Source organism: Rhipicephalus microplus, chromosome X (genome assembly GCF_043290135.1).
Source record: "Rhipicephalus microplus isolate Deutch F79 chromosome X, USDA_Rmic, whole genome shotgun sequence".
Taxonomy (NCBI): Eukaryota; Metazoa; Arthropoda; class Arachnida; order Ixodida; family Ixodidae; genus Rhipicephalus; species Rhipicephalus microplus.
The window spans coordinates 237,637,290-237,653,472 of record NC_134710.1 but is presented as its reverse complement, the minus strand read 5'-3'; the positions used below and the strand labels follow the sequence as shown (position 1 = coordinate 237,653,472).

Below are 16,183 nucleotides of genomic sequence, written 5' to 3'. Positions count from 1 at the left end.
GGCTTAATCAAATGAAGCTTATTATTTATTTCTGTGTCCCACAAGCGTTGCCAGTGGTTTCGCAGTTTCTTTCGTAGAAAGGGTTTTAGATCTGTTGCAGGGACAGTAGCGGTGGGGTTAATAGCGCGCATTATAATTGACGTGGCCATTTGGTCAGCTAACACATTGCCCTCGATACTTCTATGGCCAGGTACCCAGCAAATAGTGACATGCTGGTTGGACATATACGCTGTACACAGAACGGAATATAGCTCAATTATTATCGGATTTCTGAATCTGAAAAGGGATCTTAATGCATTTACGACGCTTAACGAGTCTGTGAATATAATTGATTTTTGTATGTTTGATTTCCGTATATGCTTCACAGCGGACAATAGTGCATAACCCTCAGCCGTAAATATACTTGTTTCCGGGTGCAGTACGCCGGATTCCGAGAAGGATGGTCCGACGGCTGCATAAGCCACCCCTGCATGCGACTTAGAAGCGTCAGTATAAAACTCTACGCATGAGTAGTTGGACTGGAGTTCTCGGAAATGCATTTTAATATGTGCTTCTGGTGCGTGTTTAGTGATCTCAACAAATGAGGTGTCACAGTGTATAAGCTGCCACTGCCACGGCGGTAAAAGTATCGCTGTGGGCGTAGGACAGAGTTCCAGCAGCGGAACACCCATTTCCTCACATAAGTTTCTCACACGCAAGGAGAACGGCTTTCTCACTGTGGGTCGATTATGGAAGAGGGTGGCAGCGGTCATATCGTTTATGGTTGAATAAGATGGATGCTTGATGTTTGCACGTACCTTCATAAAATATGTGAAACTGCTATAAGATCGCTGCATGTGAAGTGACCACTGATTCGACTCTACATAGAGGCTCTGGATCGGGCTTGTCCTGAAAGCACCGGTTGCAAGTCGGATACCCAAATGGTGAACGGGGTCTAGGATTTTTAATGCACTTGGCGTTGCGGAATGATAAATTATAGAGGCATAATCAAGGCGCGACCCGACAAGGCTTTTGTACAACTTCAAGAGGCACTTTCGATCACTACCCCATGTTGTACGTGATAGGAGCTTTAGGAGGTTCATCGCTTTCAGACATTTCATTTTTACATGTTTAATATGGGGAATAAACGTGAGCTTAGAATCTAAAGTAGTTCCTAGGAATTTATGCTCGCTTCTCACAGAGAGTTGGCCTCCCTTGATCGTAATATTTGGAAGTGGCATTACCCCTCGTTTGTTGGAGAAGAGTACGCAAGTACTTTTCTCGGTGTTTATTTTAAAACCATTCTCATCCGCCCATTTAGAGAATTTATTTATTCCAAGCTGCACTTGTCGTTCGCAGATAGACATAATGCATGATTTGAAACTCATCTGCACATCATCAACATACACCGAATAAAACATCGTACTTGGTATGACTGACTGCAGGGAGTTTATTTTTATAAGAAAGAGTGTGCAACTAAGCACGCCCCCTTGCGGAACACCAGTCTCTTGGGTAAATGATCTAGAGAGAGCATTTCCCACTTTTACACGAAAGGTTCTGTTAGACAGATAACTTTTAATTGTGTTTAGCACGTTCCCATGGATGCCCATGGCGGCAAGATCGCGTAGAATCCCGAATCGCCATGTGGTATCGTACGCTTTCTCCAGGTCTAAGAATACCGAAAGTACAAACTGCCTATGAATAAATGCATCTCTGATGTATGTCTCTATGCGAACAAGGTGGTCTGTTGTCGACCTCCCCTCTCTGAAACCACACTGAAGGGGGTCTAGCATACTGTTACTTTCTAGGAAGTGGGTTAAGCGCCGGTTTACATTTTCTCATATAGTTTGCACAAACAGCTTGTTAACGCTATTGGCCTGTAGCTGGCGGCCAAGGATGGGTCTTTGCCTTGTTTAAGTACCGGGATGACTATCGCTTCTTTCCATGACAATGGAATATATCCAGCTTCCCACATGGTATTGAAGAGGGTTAGGAGCGTTTTTAGTGCTTCTGGGTGAAGATACTTGATCATTTCGTACGTTATACGATCGCCACCTGGCGCCGAGTTGTTGCAGTACGCAAGAGATGCCTTAAATTCGGCTAATGAAAATGGGCAGTTGTAAGCCTCCCTGGAGGGACGTTTAGATTTAAGGGGTTGCCGCTCTTCCCGTTCTTTGAATCTTAAGAACGTTTCTGTGTAGTGCGATGCACTCGAGACGCATTCAAAGTGTTCGCCTAGGCAGTCTGCCTGCTCCTCCAGGCTCTCCCCTTGGCTACTTACCAAGGGTAGGGGGTGTGACTCCCGACCCATTAACTTCTTTACCCTATTCCAAACCTTCGTTTCATCGGTGTAAGAGTTTATACCGGAGATGTACCTATTCCAACTTTCTTTCTTTGCAAGACGACGCGTTCTTCTGGCTTGGGACTTAACCTGTTTGAAATTGTTGAGGTTTTCAGCCGTCGGGTAATTTCGGAGTAGTCTCCAAGCTTTATTTTGCCTATTGCGTGCTTTCCGACAATCGTCGTTCCACCATGGGATGCGACGTTTATTGGTCATTCCATTGGTCTGCTTGATACATTTCACTGCAGCGTCAATAATAAAACTTGTAAGGTATGCTACAGCATCGTCTATATTAAAATCAGCTATCTCATCTCCGTCTAAAAATGTAATTTCTCGAAATAATTCCCAGTTGGCTGAATTGGTGTTCCAGCGAGGAAAGTCAGGCGAGCGTGTATCTTCTTTTGTTAACTTTAACATAATCGGGAAGTGGTCACTCCCAAAAGGGTTCTTGAGAACGAACCACTCCAGGTATGGAATTATAGCACTCGAGACAATACTCAGGTCAATAGAAGAGTATGTGTTATGTGCAGTGCTATAATACGTTGGTTCTTTTTTGTTTAGTAGACATGCACCTGACGAAAACAGAAAGTGTTCTATTAGGCGTCCTCGTGCATCTAAACGGGAGTCGCCCCAAAGGGGATTATGTGCATTTAGATCACCGACGACTATATATGGCGGAGGAAGTTCATCAATGAAGCTTTGAAATTGTGTCTTTGAAAGTTGATAGCACGGGGGAATGTAAATAGAGGTAATTGTTAGTAGCTTCCCGAACAGCACTGCTCGGACAGCAACTGCCTCAAGAGAAGTTCGGAGGTTTAATTGCTTACAGGCAACACCTTTATCAACTACTATAGCGACACCACCTGAGGAAACGGCAGCGTCGTCACGGTCTTTGCGGTAGATGGCATATTGCTTTAGAAAGTTTGTTTGTGTAGACTTGAGGTGTGTTTCCTGAACACACAGCACCTTTGGAGTGTGTTTATTAAGGAGTTCTGTAATATCATCAAGGTTATGGAGAAGTCCTCTCACATTCCACTGTAAAATCTGCGTGTCCATTTTAAATGTGTTTTGTGCTGTGTGCTCAAAGATAGAGAATTAGCTCACGGACCCTTTCCAGGGGCCGTGACACGAGATTTTTCTTTTTTGGATCGGTCGACGGAGTCGCGCCGATGCTTAGGCGCTTGCTGCGCCCTCACGCTCGGAGTTGTGTCCATTGCCTCTAGCGAGGCACTGGACAAGCGCTCTTGCGAGCGCTGCAGTTGTTTTGAGGTCCTCGCCTCTAAAGGCAAGGCCTTCGTGACCCCCAGCCCGGAGGTTGGTGGGTCCTTCTTCGACGGCGGAGCAGCACTGGCTGCAACCGCTGAGGGGGCGAATGGCGTCACCGCTGGCTCACTACGCGTGTGCCAGACAGGCGCCAGGGGCCGTCGTGGCGCTGCCCCCTGACGCGCCACTTCGGCAAAGCTAGTTTCTGGTAGGCAGGACACCTGCCTTCGTGCCTCCTTAAATGAAATATTTTGTTTTACCTTAATTGTGACGATTTCCTTTACCTTTTTCCAGTTTTTCCAGCATGGGCATGACCGCGAGTATGCGGCATGTTCCCCATTACAGTTCGCAAAGTGAAGAGAGTTTTCACAGGCATCTGATGTGTGCTCTTCAGCACTGCATTTCGCGCAAGTTAGGCGGCCTCGGCATTTCTGTGAACTGTGGCCGAACCGTTGGCATTTGAAACATCGGAGGGGGTTTGGTATATATGGCCTAACTCGAAGCTTGATATACCCAGCCTCAACGGAGTCGGGCAGTACACTTGAATTGAAGGTAAGTATCAGGTGTTTAGTGTGGACTTCTTTGCCATCACGCCTCATGCTGATTCGTTTTACGTTTATGACATTCTGTTCGCTGAAACCCTCCAGGAGTTCAGCCTCCGTCAGCCCTAACAGATCATCATCTGAAACAACGCCACGGGCGGTGTTCATGGTTCTGTGTGGGGTTACTATTAATTTAGTATCTCCAAATTTCACAAGGTTAGGCAATTTTTCATATTGTTTCTGGTCGCGGAGCTCCAACAGGAGGTCACCACTTGCCATTCTCGAAGCTTTATATCCTGGGCCAAAGATTTCCGTCAAAGACTTTGATACTAGAAAAGGTGAAAGTGTTCGCACTGATTTGCCGGGTGTGTCAGCGTGAATAACATGAAATCGGGGAAAAGATACTTTCTGGTTACCAAAAAACTGGAAAACTTCATCGGTGCGCCCTCTTTTCTGAAGGCGATCAGGGAGTGGGGGGAAGGAACAAGCCATATGTAAATGCTTACTTTCGGCAGCGGCGCCAGCCACCCACCATGGAGTCCTACAAGGGGACGCTGGAGGGTCTGTAAGTACAGGCCCCGCAGACGCCAGCTGTACGCCACCACTATAACCGAATATGGTGTATCCAAGGTAGGATAGCCACACAGGGTTAACCCTTGCTGCCAGGAAACACGGAAGTCAATGGAAGTGAGTAGAGGACAGGAAAGATTTAAAGTGAGAGGAAAGACGAAGATGTGAGGTGGAGACAGGAAAAGGCAACTGCCGATTCCCCCTGGGCGGGTCAATCCGGGGGTGCCGTCTACGTGAAGCCGGGGCCAAAGGGGTGTGTTACCTCTGCCGGGGGGCCTTAAAGGTCCAATCACCCAGCATTGGCTCAACCCCCAGGATCCCCTTTTCCCCGGACACGGCAAAGCCACGCACGGCTGGGCGTGGGAGAGAGTCAAAACTCCCTCGTTAGCTCGGGTCCGTGGTGTCGCTACACACCAAACGCCTACTTACGCAGGCGCCCCTGCGGGGAAGTTATTGACGACTGCATGAGCACCGTCAAAATGCTGTATGCCGATCTGAACTACACCCTGAACTTTGCAAACATCTGGCATGTAGTGAAAAGAAAGCGCACGAAGAATAACGACGACTACACTCCTGGTAGCTTCTACAATCATTACTGCAGCGATTTACACCTCACCTTTACCTGTTGAATATAAATGCTCACTGTGTCCCCCCCCCCCCCCCCCAAACTTTTTTTCTCGTTTTTTCATCACGTCCGAGGACATCGCCCAGAGTATCTTTTGACCTAGTGGTTGGGTTTTGATAATTTTTGCAGCACTTGAAAGCTTATACGTTGATAAGTGCAACCAAAACCAAAAAAGTATAATAATTGTATTAGAAACATTGGTTTAATTAGTAATACAATTAAGCAACAATTATAGATTTCATATGAGTCTACTCGTTAAGGCCATAACTCTTGACCCAATGAAGCTAAAAGTAAAATTATGATTTCCTTGCACTCCCTGTTCTTTACAGAACACTGTCATATCGAATTTGCAGCAATATTTTATGAGAGAGCAGTCTAAACAGTGGGCAGAACGTAAGTTTATGGAACAGTCAATATTTTAAAATCTGAAAGTGACAGATGAAAACTAATTGCATATTTCTTTTCAGCTGTGAAAAATGCATACCATATAAAAATTACAGCTGTAAATACATAAAATTAAAAAAAAAAATCTTAAGACCAGTGTCTCCCCTTAAGTGAAGAAAACGGAATTTTCATATGTTGCGAAATGGTACAGGGATGACTGACAGCAACTGGGCAGAAAATGAAAGCTGAGAAAATGGAGCGCAAAGAAATCGGGAGCTTTTAGCTGCTTTATTTTTCATTCGAGAAATTTGTCTTTGTAGCTTTTTTTTGAGCTCCTATCTATCCTTTTTACGATGATGACAATATGTTGGCACTGTGCCAAGATAAAGTTGCACGATTGCATTTTCCAATGCCCTATCTTCTCACAGCTTTTCACGACAGCACGCCAGTAAAATACTTTTTTTCTCAACTTCTACTACTTATTTTGGTCTAATACTTCCCCCATGATGTAAAACACGGCCTCAGGATTGCAAAGAAAAATAATTTGAAGAATTGAACATTTTGACCAACTTCACGATTCCCATTGCTACAACCCCCCCCTTATGAAGTGTCATCGAGTTCGAAAACAGTTTGATACTATGAAGAACTCGTTTTCACTCTGTTCGACACAGTCGGGTTTCTGGGTACAATTAGAAGTAAAACACAGAATGAACATGATACTATGTTTAGCTATAACCTTCACAGATATTGGCAAAGTGTTCTGGAAATTTTTTCCTAATTTCTGCACTTCTTCATTGAGGCCCTGAAATATTTTTAGAAATGTGCACAAACTATGCAAGTAAATACAGTGAAGAATGCTTGGTTCATACATTCTACTTTTTGTTCATGTATTAGATAAAATATTAGGTGCATTAGTTCTTTAGGCAAGAAAGACCTAGTGAACATATCCAAAACATCTATTCTCCCCATGGTATGAAAGTAGAAAGTATTTAAAGGAGCACTGACACTAAAATTCTGCAAATTGTTTTTTTTTTCTTTTTTCAATAGGTAGCTAACATCCACTTGTTAAAACTAGAAATTTTCGTTTGCCTGTAATTATTTGGAGATGGTTCTACCAGTGGCTCATTACAGTTTCATTTTCAGAAAACGCCGAGAGAGGCTGGACTCAGAACAGTTTTCATGTAAACATAGCAGGTTATGAGAGCACACAAAACCGCATGCACACATGCACCGCATTAACAACTCTTTTCAACAAAAGTCTTCTAGGGAGCCGCTATAATCCCTTCTGAGACGACGTGAATATGTAGGACCCCCAAAATGCACTGCCGATCCATGGACATCAACATTTGCACTCTCGTGCAAGTCTGCTCTTTCCACTGAAAAGGTTTGCTGAGACCAGGAGAGAGCGCTCGGCAAGATCAAGTGGCAGCCAACACAAACTGGTGACACAGGTGGCAGTTGGTTGCTTACACAAAAACCAAAGGCTCACTTCGCATGCAGTGCCGCAACGTGCACTTTAAAATTGATTTTAAATAGAGTCGACTCTCGTTAATTCAAACTAGAAGAAACCTCTAAAATTTTGTTTGAATTATTAAGAAGTTTGAATTATCAGAAGTTCTCATATATATGACTGTCGATTAAGTGACATCACACACTATAATTAGGCATTGATTTTATCAGATTTTAAAAGCTTTTAAGCTTTTTAAAGCCTGACTGCGTGCAACGAACAGAAAGCTGAGGTGTAAAGTCCGCAAGTTTATCGGCCATTTATTGCTGATTAGACCTTTTAAAGAAATTGTGCATTGCCAACTGCTTCTTTGATATTTGTGCCTTTTGAACAAAGCTCTCAATACCAGTTGAGAAGCATCACAGTTAACCATGCATTCTCTTTGTTTCAAACATTTATTTACTAGCAAAGCCTTTTTTCTTGAAGGACTGAGGTGCTTGTTTTTCATTTTTAGAACATTAGGATTAGAAAGGCACGCAAATTTCTAAGTAGTAGTGGGAAAGCAGCAGATATTTTCTGGTATGAACCGCAAAAAGCATGAATTAACCGAATGATGGAGTTTGAATTAAGCAGGGGTGAGACAGCTGAGACTAAATTGAGAGCAGTTTTGGGAGCAGCAAAATTCCAGTTTTGGAGCAGGAGAACCTTGCTTCGGAGCAAATAGCGGCATTGAATATGTTATCATGAAAGCTTGAAAAAAAGTTTTTTTAGCAACATGGTTGAACCAGTGCATATTTTAATTGACTTCTGATACACATAACACAAACAGACATTGAAGGAACATTTTACACAGATTATTGCCAGGTGTGAACTGCACTACCTAAACATACCACGTTACCTATCTAGCTTTCGCAACAAACATGTGAAATAACATTTATTAAAAAAAAAAAGGTTTTGTTGAAAACTAGGTTCCCAAGACACATTAAAAAAAACGCATCACACTCAAAAAGAAATTCAACAATTGTGATTGCACAAGAATAGTAGAGACATAACACTGGTCCTTCGCTTAAAGAAAAGCATGACATGATAGCGATAGCTTCTAACAGACAAGAAAATTGTGCTACACCGCCGTCCGCCGACACCTCATGCAGAACCACCTTCAAGAGTGCAGCGCGGGAGTCAGGAAACCTCACTGCACCGACTATCTCGTAAAGCACGTGCGTATGGCACTAAGTGATAAGTGAATGGTACTCATAACACCCCTCTACGCGAGCAATGATGCGTTATTATTATCACCCATGCTGGCCTGTTCTATTTTCTTTCATATCACAGGTCAACACTGTCAATGTAGAACTTCCTATAATACATCAACTTGTGATTGCCGCCCGCACCTCGACTTGCGTAAAGCGCTCGCACTGCGCAGCGCAGGTAAGAAATTCGTGTCCACGCAAACGAACCACTAAATGCACAGAGGCCGGGTTTACTACAAAAAAAATTAAAAGAAAGAAAACGAAGTCACACTGCAAAATGGCCACTGACTGAAACACCGATCAAACAGAAAGCTCACGTATACCCCAGAGCCGGCACACAACGCCGCTTTCTTGAAGCGCTCGTTGCGATCAAGTTTGAATTACAAAACGAAGCAGTGGCAAATCACCATTCATGAAAACTGTGCCACGTGATCTCCAATAAGTCATAAGTCACGAATGAAACGGCGAGATAGCCATTAGTATCGTTTAAATTGGTTTGAGCACGTGTTCTGTCACTACAGCTTCGCAAATAAGCAAGTCTCTCTACCTGCGGACACCGATGTGCAGATTTTTTGGGCTTTTTTAAAATGCAATGTGAACTCGTTTGTCTAAATAAACTACTAGTAGCCAATGGGCGTAAAACAGGAATGGGTCACATGCGTTCTGTCGCTCACGGAACCCATTTTAAGAACCCATGTGCACACGCCAGAGTATCCAGGAAATGCATCGCATGCAGGGAAATTACTCCCCATTTACAGTTACTCGCTCACGGCAAACGCGCATGCGTAGGTGACCGCACACGCAGCAGTGTCAACATGAAAACTACAGTGACCGCAGGAACGCGCTACGCACAATAAAGAACCTGAGAGTCAACTCCGCTACGCTTGCCACTCGACTGTGTGGTTTTCGCTAGCCGACAGTGGCACCAGAACACACAGCCTAGGTAGTAGAAGCAGCACGCTCGATGCACAACAGTTTTCTTGCGGGGTCACAAATATTTACAACAGTTTAGAGGAGATTATGGCGGCAACATGCATGAGAGCCTTCGTCGCCGGAAAGGTACAAAGCAAAAAACACGAGTGGGCGCGTCTTATTAGCCAACTCAGCCTTTTTTCCCCACAAAAGCCGATTGGCATCAAAATTCTAGCTTTCGAGGCTGTTTTGGAGCAGTTAGGCACAATTTTTGCAATTTTTATGTTTCTGGAGCCGCTTGGCAGAAGAAAACAGAAATTTATCAAAAAGGTGCAATATGTGCAGCTGTCTCACACCTGATTAAGAAAGAGGCTTTTAAATACACTGAAAAAATAGGGGGCAAATAAAAAAATTGAATGCTGTTTGAATTAAAAGCATGAACTATCAGAGTTCGAATTATTGCGAGTTTACTGTACCATATTTTCTGAAGAAATGAACCTACATTTTTTTCTGGAAAAGTTGACGCCAATTTGGAGGAAGGGTTCATTACGCAGGAAAAAAACGTCATGACAGTTAAAAGAGCAGAAAATTTCACATATTGGTATTAAGCTCTTTCCACAGGGGCCAAATAGTGTCCCTGCACCAACTGCAATGGTACTCGCTCATTAATTAGAAGTGGCGCTGCAATTTAGCTGACCCTTTACTGCCGAGTGTCGCGAATTTGCAACACACCGAAAAACTTCAAGTGAGCAAGTCAAAAAATGCGTGAGGCCTGAAATGCCAGCTGTCAAGTATTGCTAAAAGCTACGTTCAGCGTGAAAAATCTGGTGCCGTCTCGTCTAAGGTATTTTATACTATAACCAATGGTTTTGGAGCTTATAGCGGAGACCGCGAAGCGCGTGCGAAAGCTCAACTTCGTTTTGTTTTTTTCCCGCCTGGGCGACACAAGTTCTATCTTCCATAATTTTCTTTATTTGGTGTGTACGCATCCAAAAGGTGGCACCCAACGTTTTACGTGGCTTTAAAGCACCTTTGTTGTTGCGATGTCCTTGCTTCTGTGGCATATCAAGAATTCGCGACATACAGTAGACTCCCTTTAAACGAAACGAGAAGAGACTAGAAAATTGTGTTCCCCCACAGAGGTGTTTTGTTTACTGAGAGAAAAACAGGGGTACAATATTTAGGTACCAAACCAAACATATTAGGGGCAGTTGTTCCATTTAGGCAGCAATTTCATTTAAGAGAGTTTTGTTTAATAGGAGTTTACTGTACATTAAAGTATGCATTAAATTTGTAGTTAAGATAATTTAACTGCAGGATCATTTAAAAGTTGCTATTTAAGGCCAGAAAATGAAAACAATCTATTTTTTCTAGCAGTTTCATAATCCAGGGGTTAATAAGGGTTAATAAGCACCATTGGCATTTGCAGTCTTTCATAACCATGCTGTAGATTACATTCAGCATGTATCACCAGAACAAGTCTGCCCTGTACTGCTGAGTGAAACAATCATCACATGACAACGCTACAATACCCTCCCCCCTAATACAGGAGTGGAAACTTGGGCTAGTTGGTGCGTAGTCATATTTGCAAGATGTTTCAGCGCGCGAAACAAAGGAAAAAGGACAGGGCAGACAGAAAGAGCGCTAAAAGAGCACAGCGCTCTTTCTGTCTACCCTGTCCTTTTTCCTTTGTTCGCGCGCTGAAACATCTCGCAAATATGACCCTAATACAGACTCATTTTGCCAGGTTATCACGGTCCGTTGTAATGAGAGTAGACTGAATTTCTCACAGGAGATGAGTGTGTGTCCACACAAATTTATGCCGCCAGTTATTTCACCTTTGAAATCTTATGCAATACTCCCGTAAACAGGTAAGCATGCCTCCGAACGACAAACCAAACAATAAAAGCATAGGAGGTTTTCGTGCCTCACCTGTATTTACAATATGCGTCAGTCCACCTTGTAACCGCAATTCCTCCTTGAACCACTCTCCTGCTCGCCTAGATGTTAAGCTTAGTAGAGTCTCCAGTGCTAGTGTGCCAGTCTGCAATACAAAACAGACAAAAGTGAGTATAATTGTTGATTAAGCTTATTGCCACATGTTAGCATAATGGTAAGAATGCCATTTATATGATTGCAAGCAACACCTATACCTTTGAGGGTCCATTGTTTTTGTTACATGCGTCCCAAAATTGTACATTTCTTTAATTGCTGAATTAAATTCTTTAGACAAATCTATTTAGAAAAAAACACTAAAATATTTTTCAGTGACCATAAAGTGACAAAAAAATCCTTTACGTTGTTACTTACATGAGTAACAGCAAGATTAAATTATAACAAAACCTATATGACTGTTAAAACATCTTGTGTTGAAATTAACTTGTGTGTAGTTCACAAATGTACAAAAATGAGACGAAGTGGCGTGAAGTGCACACACGGGGGAAAAACCACTTTTGATCCAGTCAGCACAGTCTTGCCATGCACGCTTTTGAAATGTCGCTCACTCATCAACCATGCGAATCTAAGCTGCTCACATGACAGGCTGACTTTTACTGAATCAGATTCTGATTCGGCAGTCGAGAGGCAGTTCAGACGAATCACCACTAGGCTTACTTGCAGCAGAGAAACTGGTACGCACTTCCACAGTGACTGCTAACCGCGTGGGTAAGCTCATTGAAGAAAACTCTGTAGTTATGAGCGCACCCAGAAAGCGAAAACAAGTTCGAAGCATATGATAAAACAGATTTTTAAAGATACATTGAAACCTCGTTAATACAATGATGCTACTGGCTTAAGCTGCTCTGGAGCAGCTTTTAGAGCAGACAAAAATGCATTTTAGAAAAAAAAATATTGGCTTTCGAAGCAGATATTGCTAGTCAATTTTAAGAGCCCTATTGTGTTCACAAAAAGATCCGTAAAAAGAGGTTGTGTCGAGCCGACGTTCCGACAAGCGGTCTTGTGTTCCTCAGAACAAAACTGTTCTGTTGTAGCCTTAAAAAAGAGAAGTCGACTTGTCAAAACGTCGGCCCGACACCAACCTCTGTTTACAGATTTTTTCATCCACCCCTTCACGACGTTTTTTGAATACTGTGTTCATGACACACGAATGATAAAATTACAATGTGCTGCACGCTATTCAAACATAACAGAGTAAACAGAAAAAATATATATATCACCGACAGATAACCTGACCATATTTATTAGACAAAGCCAATAATAAAATTTAAAACCATAGCACTTTATTATAAGGTGACTGAAGATCAGTTGACAGGCGATTTTTGAGAAGCCAGATTTTTTAGAGATGCTTGAAAATTCAGACAATTTCATGAGAGCATCACAAGCCCTATCGACGTCTATGAATAAGAACATCTGAAATTTTTCACACTGAAACTCTTCAGCGTCTCATTTTTTGGGCTTTCAGCCAACATTTCCGGTATGAAACAGAATTACTTAAAGTCTCTACCTTTGCTACGCCTATGACCTCGCAGGCTTAAACGAATGCTTTCAAAAATCATTCGGTGTCACCGTAATGTTCGAATGTTGGCTCTGCCGCAATGCAAAAATGCTATGGGGTGAAGGAGATAAAAAAATTCGAAGGGGCCGGTATCACCACGGAGTGAGGTGATGTCTAACGGATAAGCACCGGAGATGCTTGTAGGCGTGATGGTGGATGTGTGACAAACACGCCAGTAAGACAATCGCTTTATGATAAGCATCTTGAGCTAACTGCTTGTTACTGCAAGTGGTGCAGTTGTCAGCATACTGCACGCTTTTAATCACTTACGCACGCTGCCTTTCTGTCCAAATTGGCTACGTTCGCCGCACAGACGCCTTGCCTTCACGAACGAAAGCAGCTCGCTATCGTCGCGCCCATGTGCGATCAGGAACAGAGCGGGCATCAAGAACACTTTTTTATGACCAACACGAGCATACAAAAGCGCCCCGGTAGGAACGGTGTCAGCTGTGTAGGCTATGTGCTGCACACAACTAGGAACGATCAGTGTCGAGCGTGAGCAAGGGCGATGTGCCACTCACCGGAGATTTCTGTACAGTGGCACATCTTCTAAGTGCAAACATGCATCGCAAAAGTCTGGACAAATATTCCTCTATTCTGCCACATCCTTTATGTTCTACATCATCGTTTCCACAAGCTCCATGCGATAAATCCACAACTTATTCTGCGTTTGGCTGGTATCAGAGGCGCTTGTCACACGATGCATATTTGCAAATAAACGTTGGCAGGCCCTGAATGTATTTACGACAGCCTGAGCGTGCACCGAAATTCCTAATAAGTGTACTGTAAAAGAAATTGAAGCTATTTTGAACGGGGCTGAGGCAATTTGATTAGTTCAGCAAAATCAAAAGTCATAAATCTTTTTTCGGACGATTTCCCGGTCCCTAGAAAGTACAAAAAAAAATGGCAGCATATCCACGGAGTGAGTGATGGAGAGTGGGGCGAAGCTTTCGTCCGTCCATGCGTCAGTCTGTGTGACCGTCCATGTGTCTGTTCGTGCGCCCGTCCCTGCGTTCGTTCATGCATCCGCCCCTGCGTCCGTTCATGCGTCCATCCATGCATCTGTCTGTGTGTCCGTTCGTCCATCTATTCAACACTCCAAGTCCCACCATCTCGCATCTTTTTATCATATATTCCCCATATAGAAGCACCGCCATTCAGTGGACATTCCAAGGACTAAACGAGAGGTGGCACACGCACACTTTCTTACGGCTTGCGCTTCGGGTCTACTTCCCACCTTCAACCACCTTGAGTTCATGGTATATACTAGTTCACTGTATCCATGGCACTTGGGCCCAATGCTCGCTAAACCTTTCTAAAACCACGGAGGTTACGCCCAGCGAGCATAACGTAGCAACCTTTTCCTGTCAGATGGTGCTCAATGTACATGCCAGTGGCTCCTAATGTGAAATGAGAGACAGGAGGATTCAGCTTTTAATTTCTTACGGCTTGCGCTTCGTATCTGCTTCCCCCCTTTAACCACCTCGAATTCATTCATGGTATATACTAGTTCATTGTATTCATGGCCCTGCGGCTAACGCTCGCTAAACCTTTCTAAAACTAAGGAGGTTACACCCAGTGAGTATAATGTAGCAACCCTTTCTTGACCAATAGTGCTCAATATACATGCCAATGGCTGCTAATGGGAATCGCAGCGTGCGCGTTGACTAAAAGCCGAATGCTCATGTCTCTCATTCCCTATTAGCAGCCATTGGCATGTACATTGAGCACTATTTTTTATTGTTAAACAACGCACAGAAGAAATCTCTCACCGGCACCACCTTAGAGGTCAAATGTTATACCTATTTCGGATATGTGCCACTGGTGGTTACGTACTACGAGGGACGCACAAGCCACGCCATAAGGAGCTTCGCCCCTAAAAATCGCGCATTCACTGCGCACCAACCATACATGGTAAAGTGTTCTACAAAGAACACTTTATCCATGGTCCCAACAATGACATTTGGCACAGTCCGGCTTGGCTTGGCTCGAGTTGCGTCTTATGCAGGTGCACCGCGATGTCATTTTCAACGGGAGCACCTCAAGCAGTTTTGTTTCAGAATGTCCAAGCACACCCTTTGGTGCAGGTTGGGCGCAGACTCGCCAAATTTCGAAGAAATGTAGCAGCGTGTAGCAGCCAGGGCTATTTAGCGCAGCAGTAGCACCCCTGTTTATACGTACCCACTGGGAACGGCAGCATAACTACGCAGTAAACAACTACGCATTAACCACCAGCTGCAAATCTGTATCTCCTGACGTGCACCATTGCCGCCAACAAAGGAATACATACAGTACAACAAATACAGCCTGAAGTGCCCACCCTAAAGCCATTTCTTTCGTTTTGCCAATGTGCAGAAAAGATTCTGTGATGCAGTGGCGACGCCACGGACCATTTCGAAACTTCCATTCTGAGGTCTGCTTTTAAGTGAAAGCTGACAGTTTGTTTGAATTGTTTTGAAATGCGCTACGGCCGCAGAGAGCCAAATCGTCAGCTGGCTAGCGGCGTGCTGCGCTTTGCCTACTCTGCGCACCCTGTGACTGCCGATCCACTTGCTGAAGCATATGCCCACTCCACTTCAGACCACCCATAGATACAGCGAGTAGCCTGCAATGAGTGAGCAGCCTGCAATGAAGAGCTTTGTGCAAGCGATGCGCACTCCGCGAAGCTCTAGCTATTCTGGCAGCGGACGAAAGCGCGTTTGGGCTGGTGCTTAATGAAAACCTGAAGCATGGTTACTATACAGCGCCGCAACGCTTGCATGTGTTAGCATCAATACAGCATGGTTTCTTGGTGCCCATGACCTGCAAGGCTAAACTCCGCGACAGCGAGCCGCTAGCGTTTTTGCAAAGCGGTGCGCGCTTGAACATGGTCCCACAACAAGGTGGCAGAGATTGACGAACTGGCGCATTCAGGTAGTCGCCTATTAAAAGCGTGCAGAAGGCCTAAAGTGGCGCTACGCCACAAGCGTGCCCGAGCAGATAGCAGCAGATGGTTACTGTGATTAGGCTTTTCGTCGATCATAAGTCATACTGGCTGGTTAATCAGTGATCGCCACCTTGCCTTAATTTTTTTTTTGCTACTATTACCAGCAAAGGCACCACCACAATTGTGCAGAACTCGGAATACTTGACCAGCCGATCTTCACACTTGTCAAAATGGCAAAAAAAACGCTTGTGGCACATTGTGGCGTCTGCAAGTTCAGCGGCGCTGTAAACTTTGCAAAATTTTATTGTGGTGCGCACTAACCGGTAGGCATAAGACAAACACTCCGCCTTAAGGAGGGTCGCGGCCTTCGAAAACCAAAAAAATGTCAATGAAGTCCATTTTTAGAAAACAATATATTAGGTCAATATAA

The 16,183-nt window shown here is 43.9% G+C and overlaps 1 protein-coding gene across 1 annotated transcript in view; it reads right to left on the bottom strand.

The window, feature by feature from the left end:
* wapl (cohesin release factor wings apart-like) overlaps positions 1-16,183 on the bottom strand; it is a 187,609-nt gene that overhangs the window by 99,979 nt on the left and 71,447 nt on the right. The window contains exon 9 of the mRNA XM_037435863.2: positions 11,246-11,357. Within this exon, the coding sequence (XP_037291760.1) occupies positions 11,246-11,357 (112 nt within the window). The remainder of the gene's footprint in view (positions 1-11,245; positions 11,358-16,183) is intronic.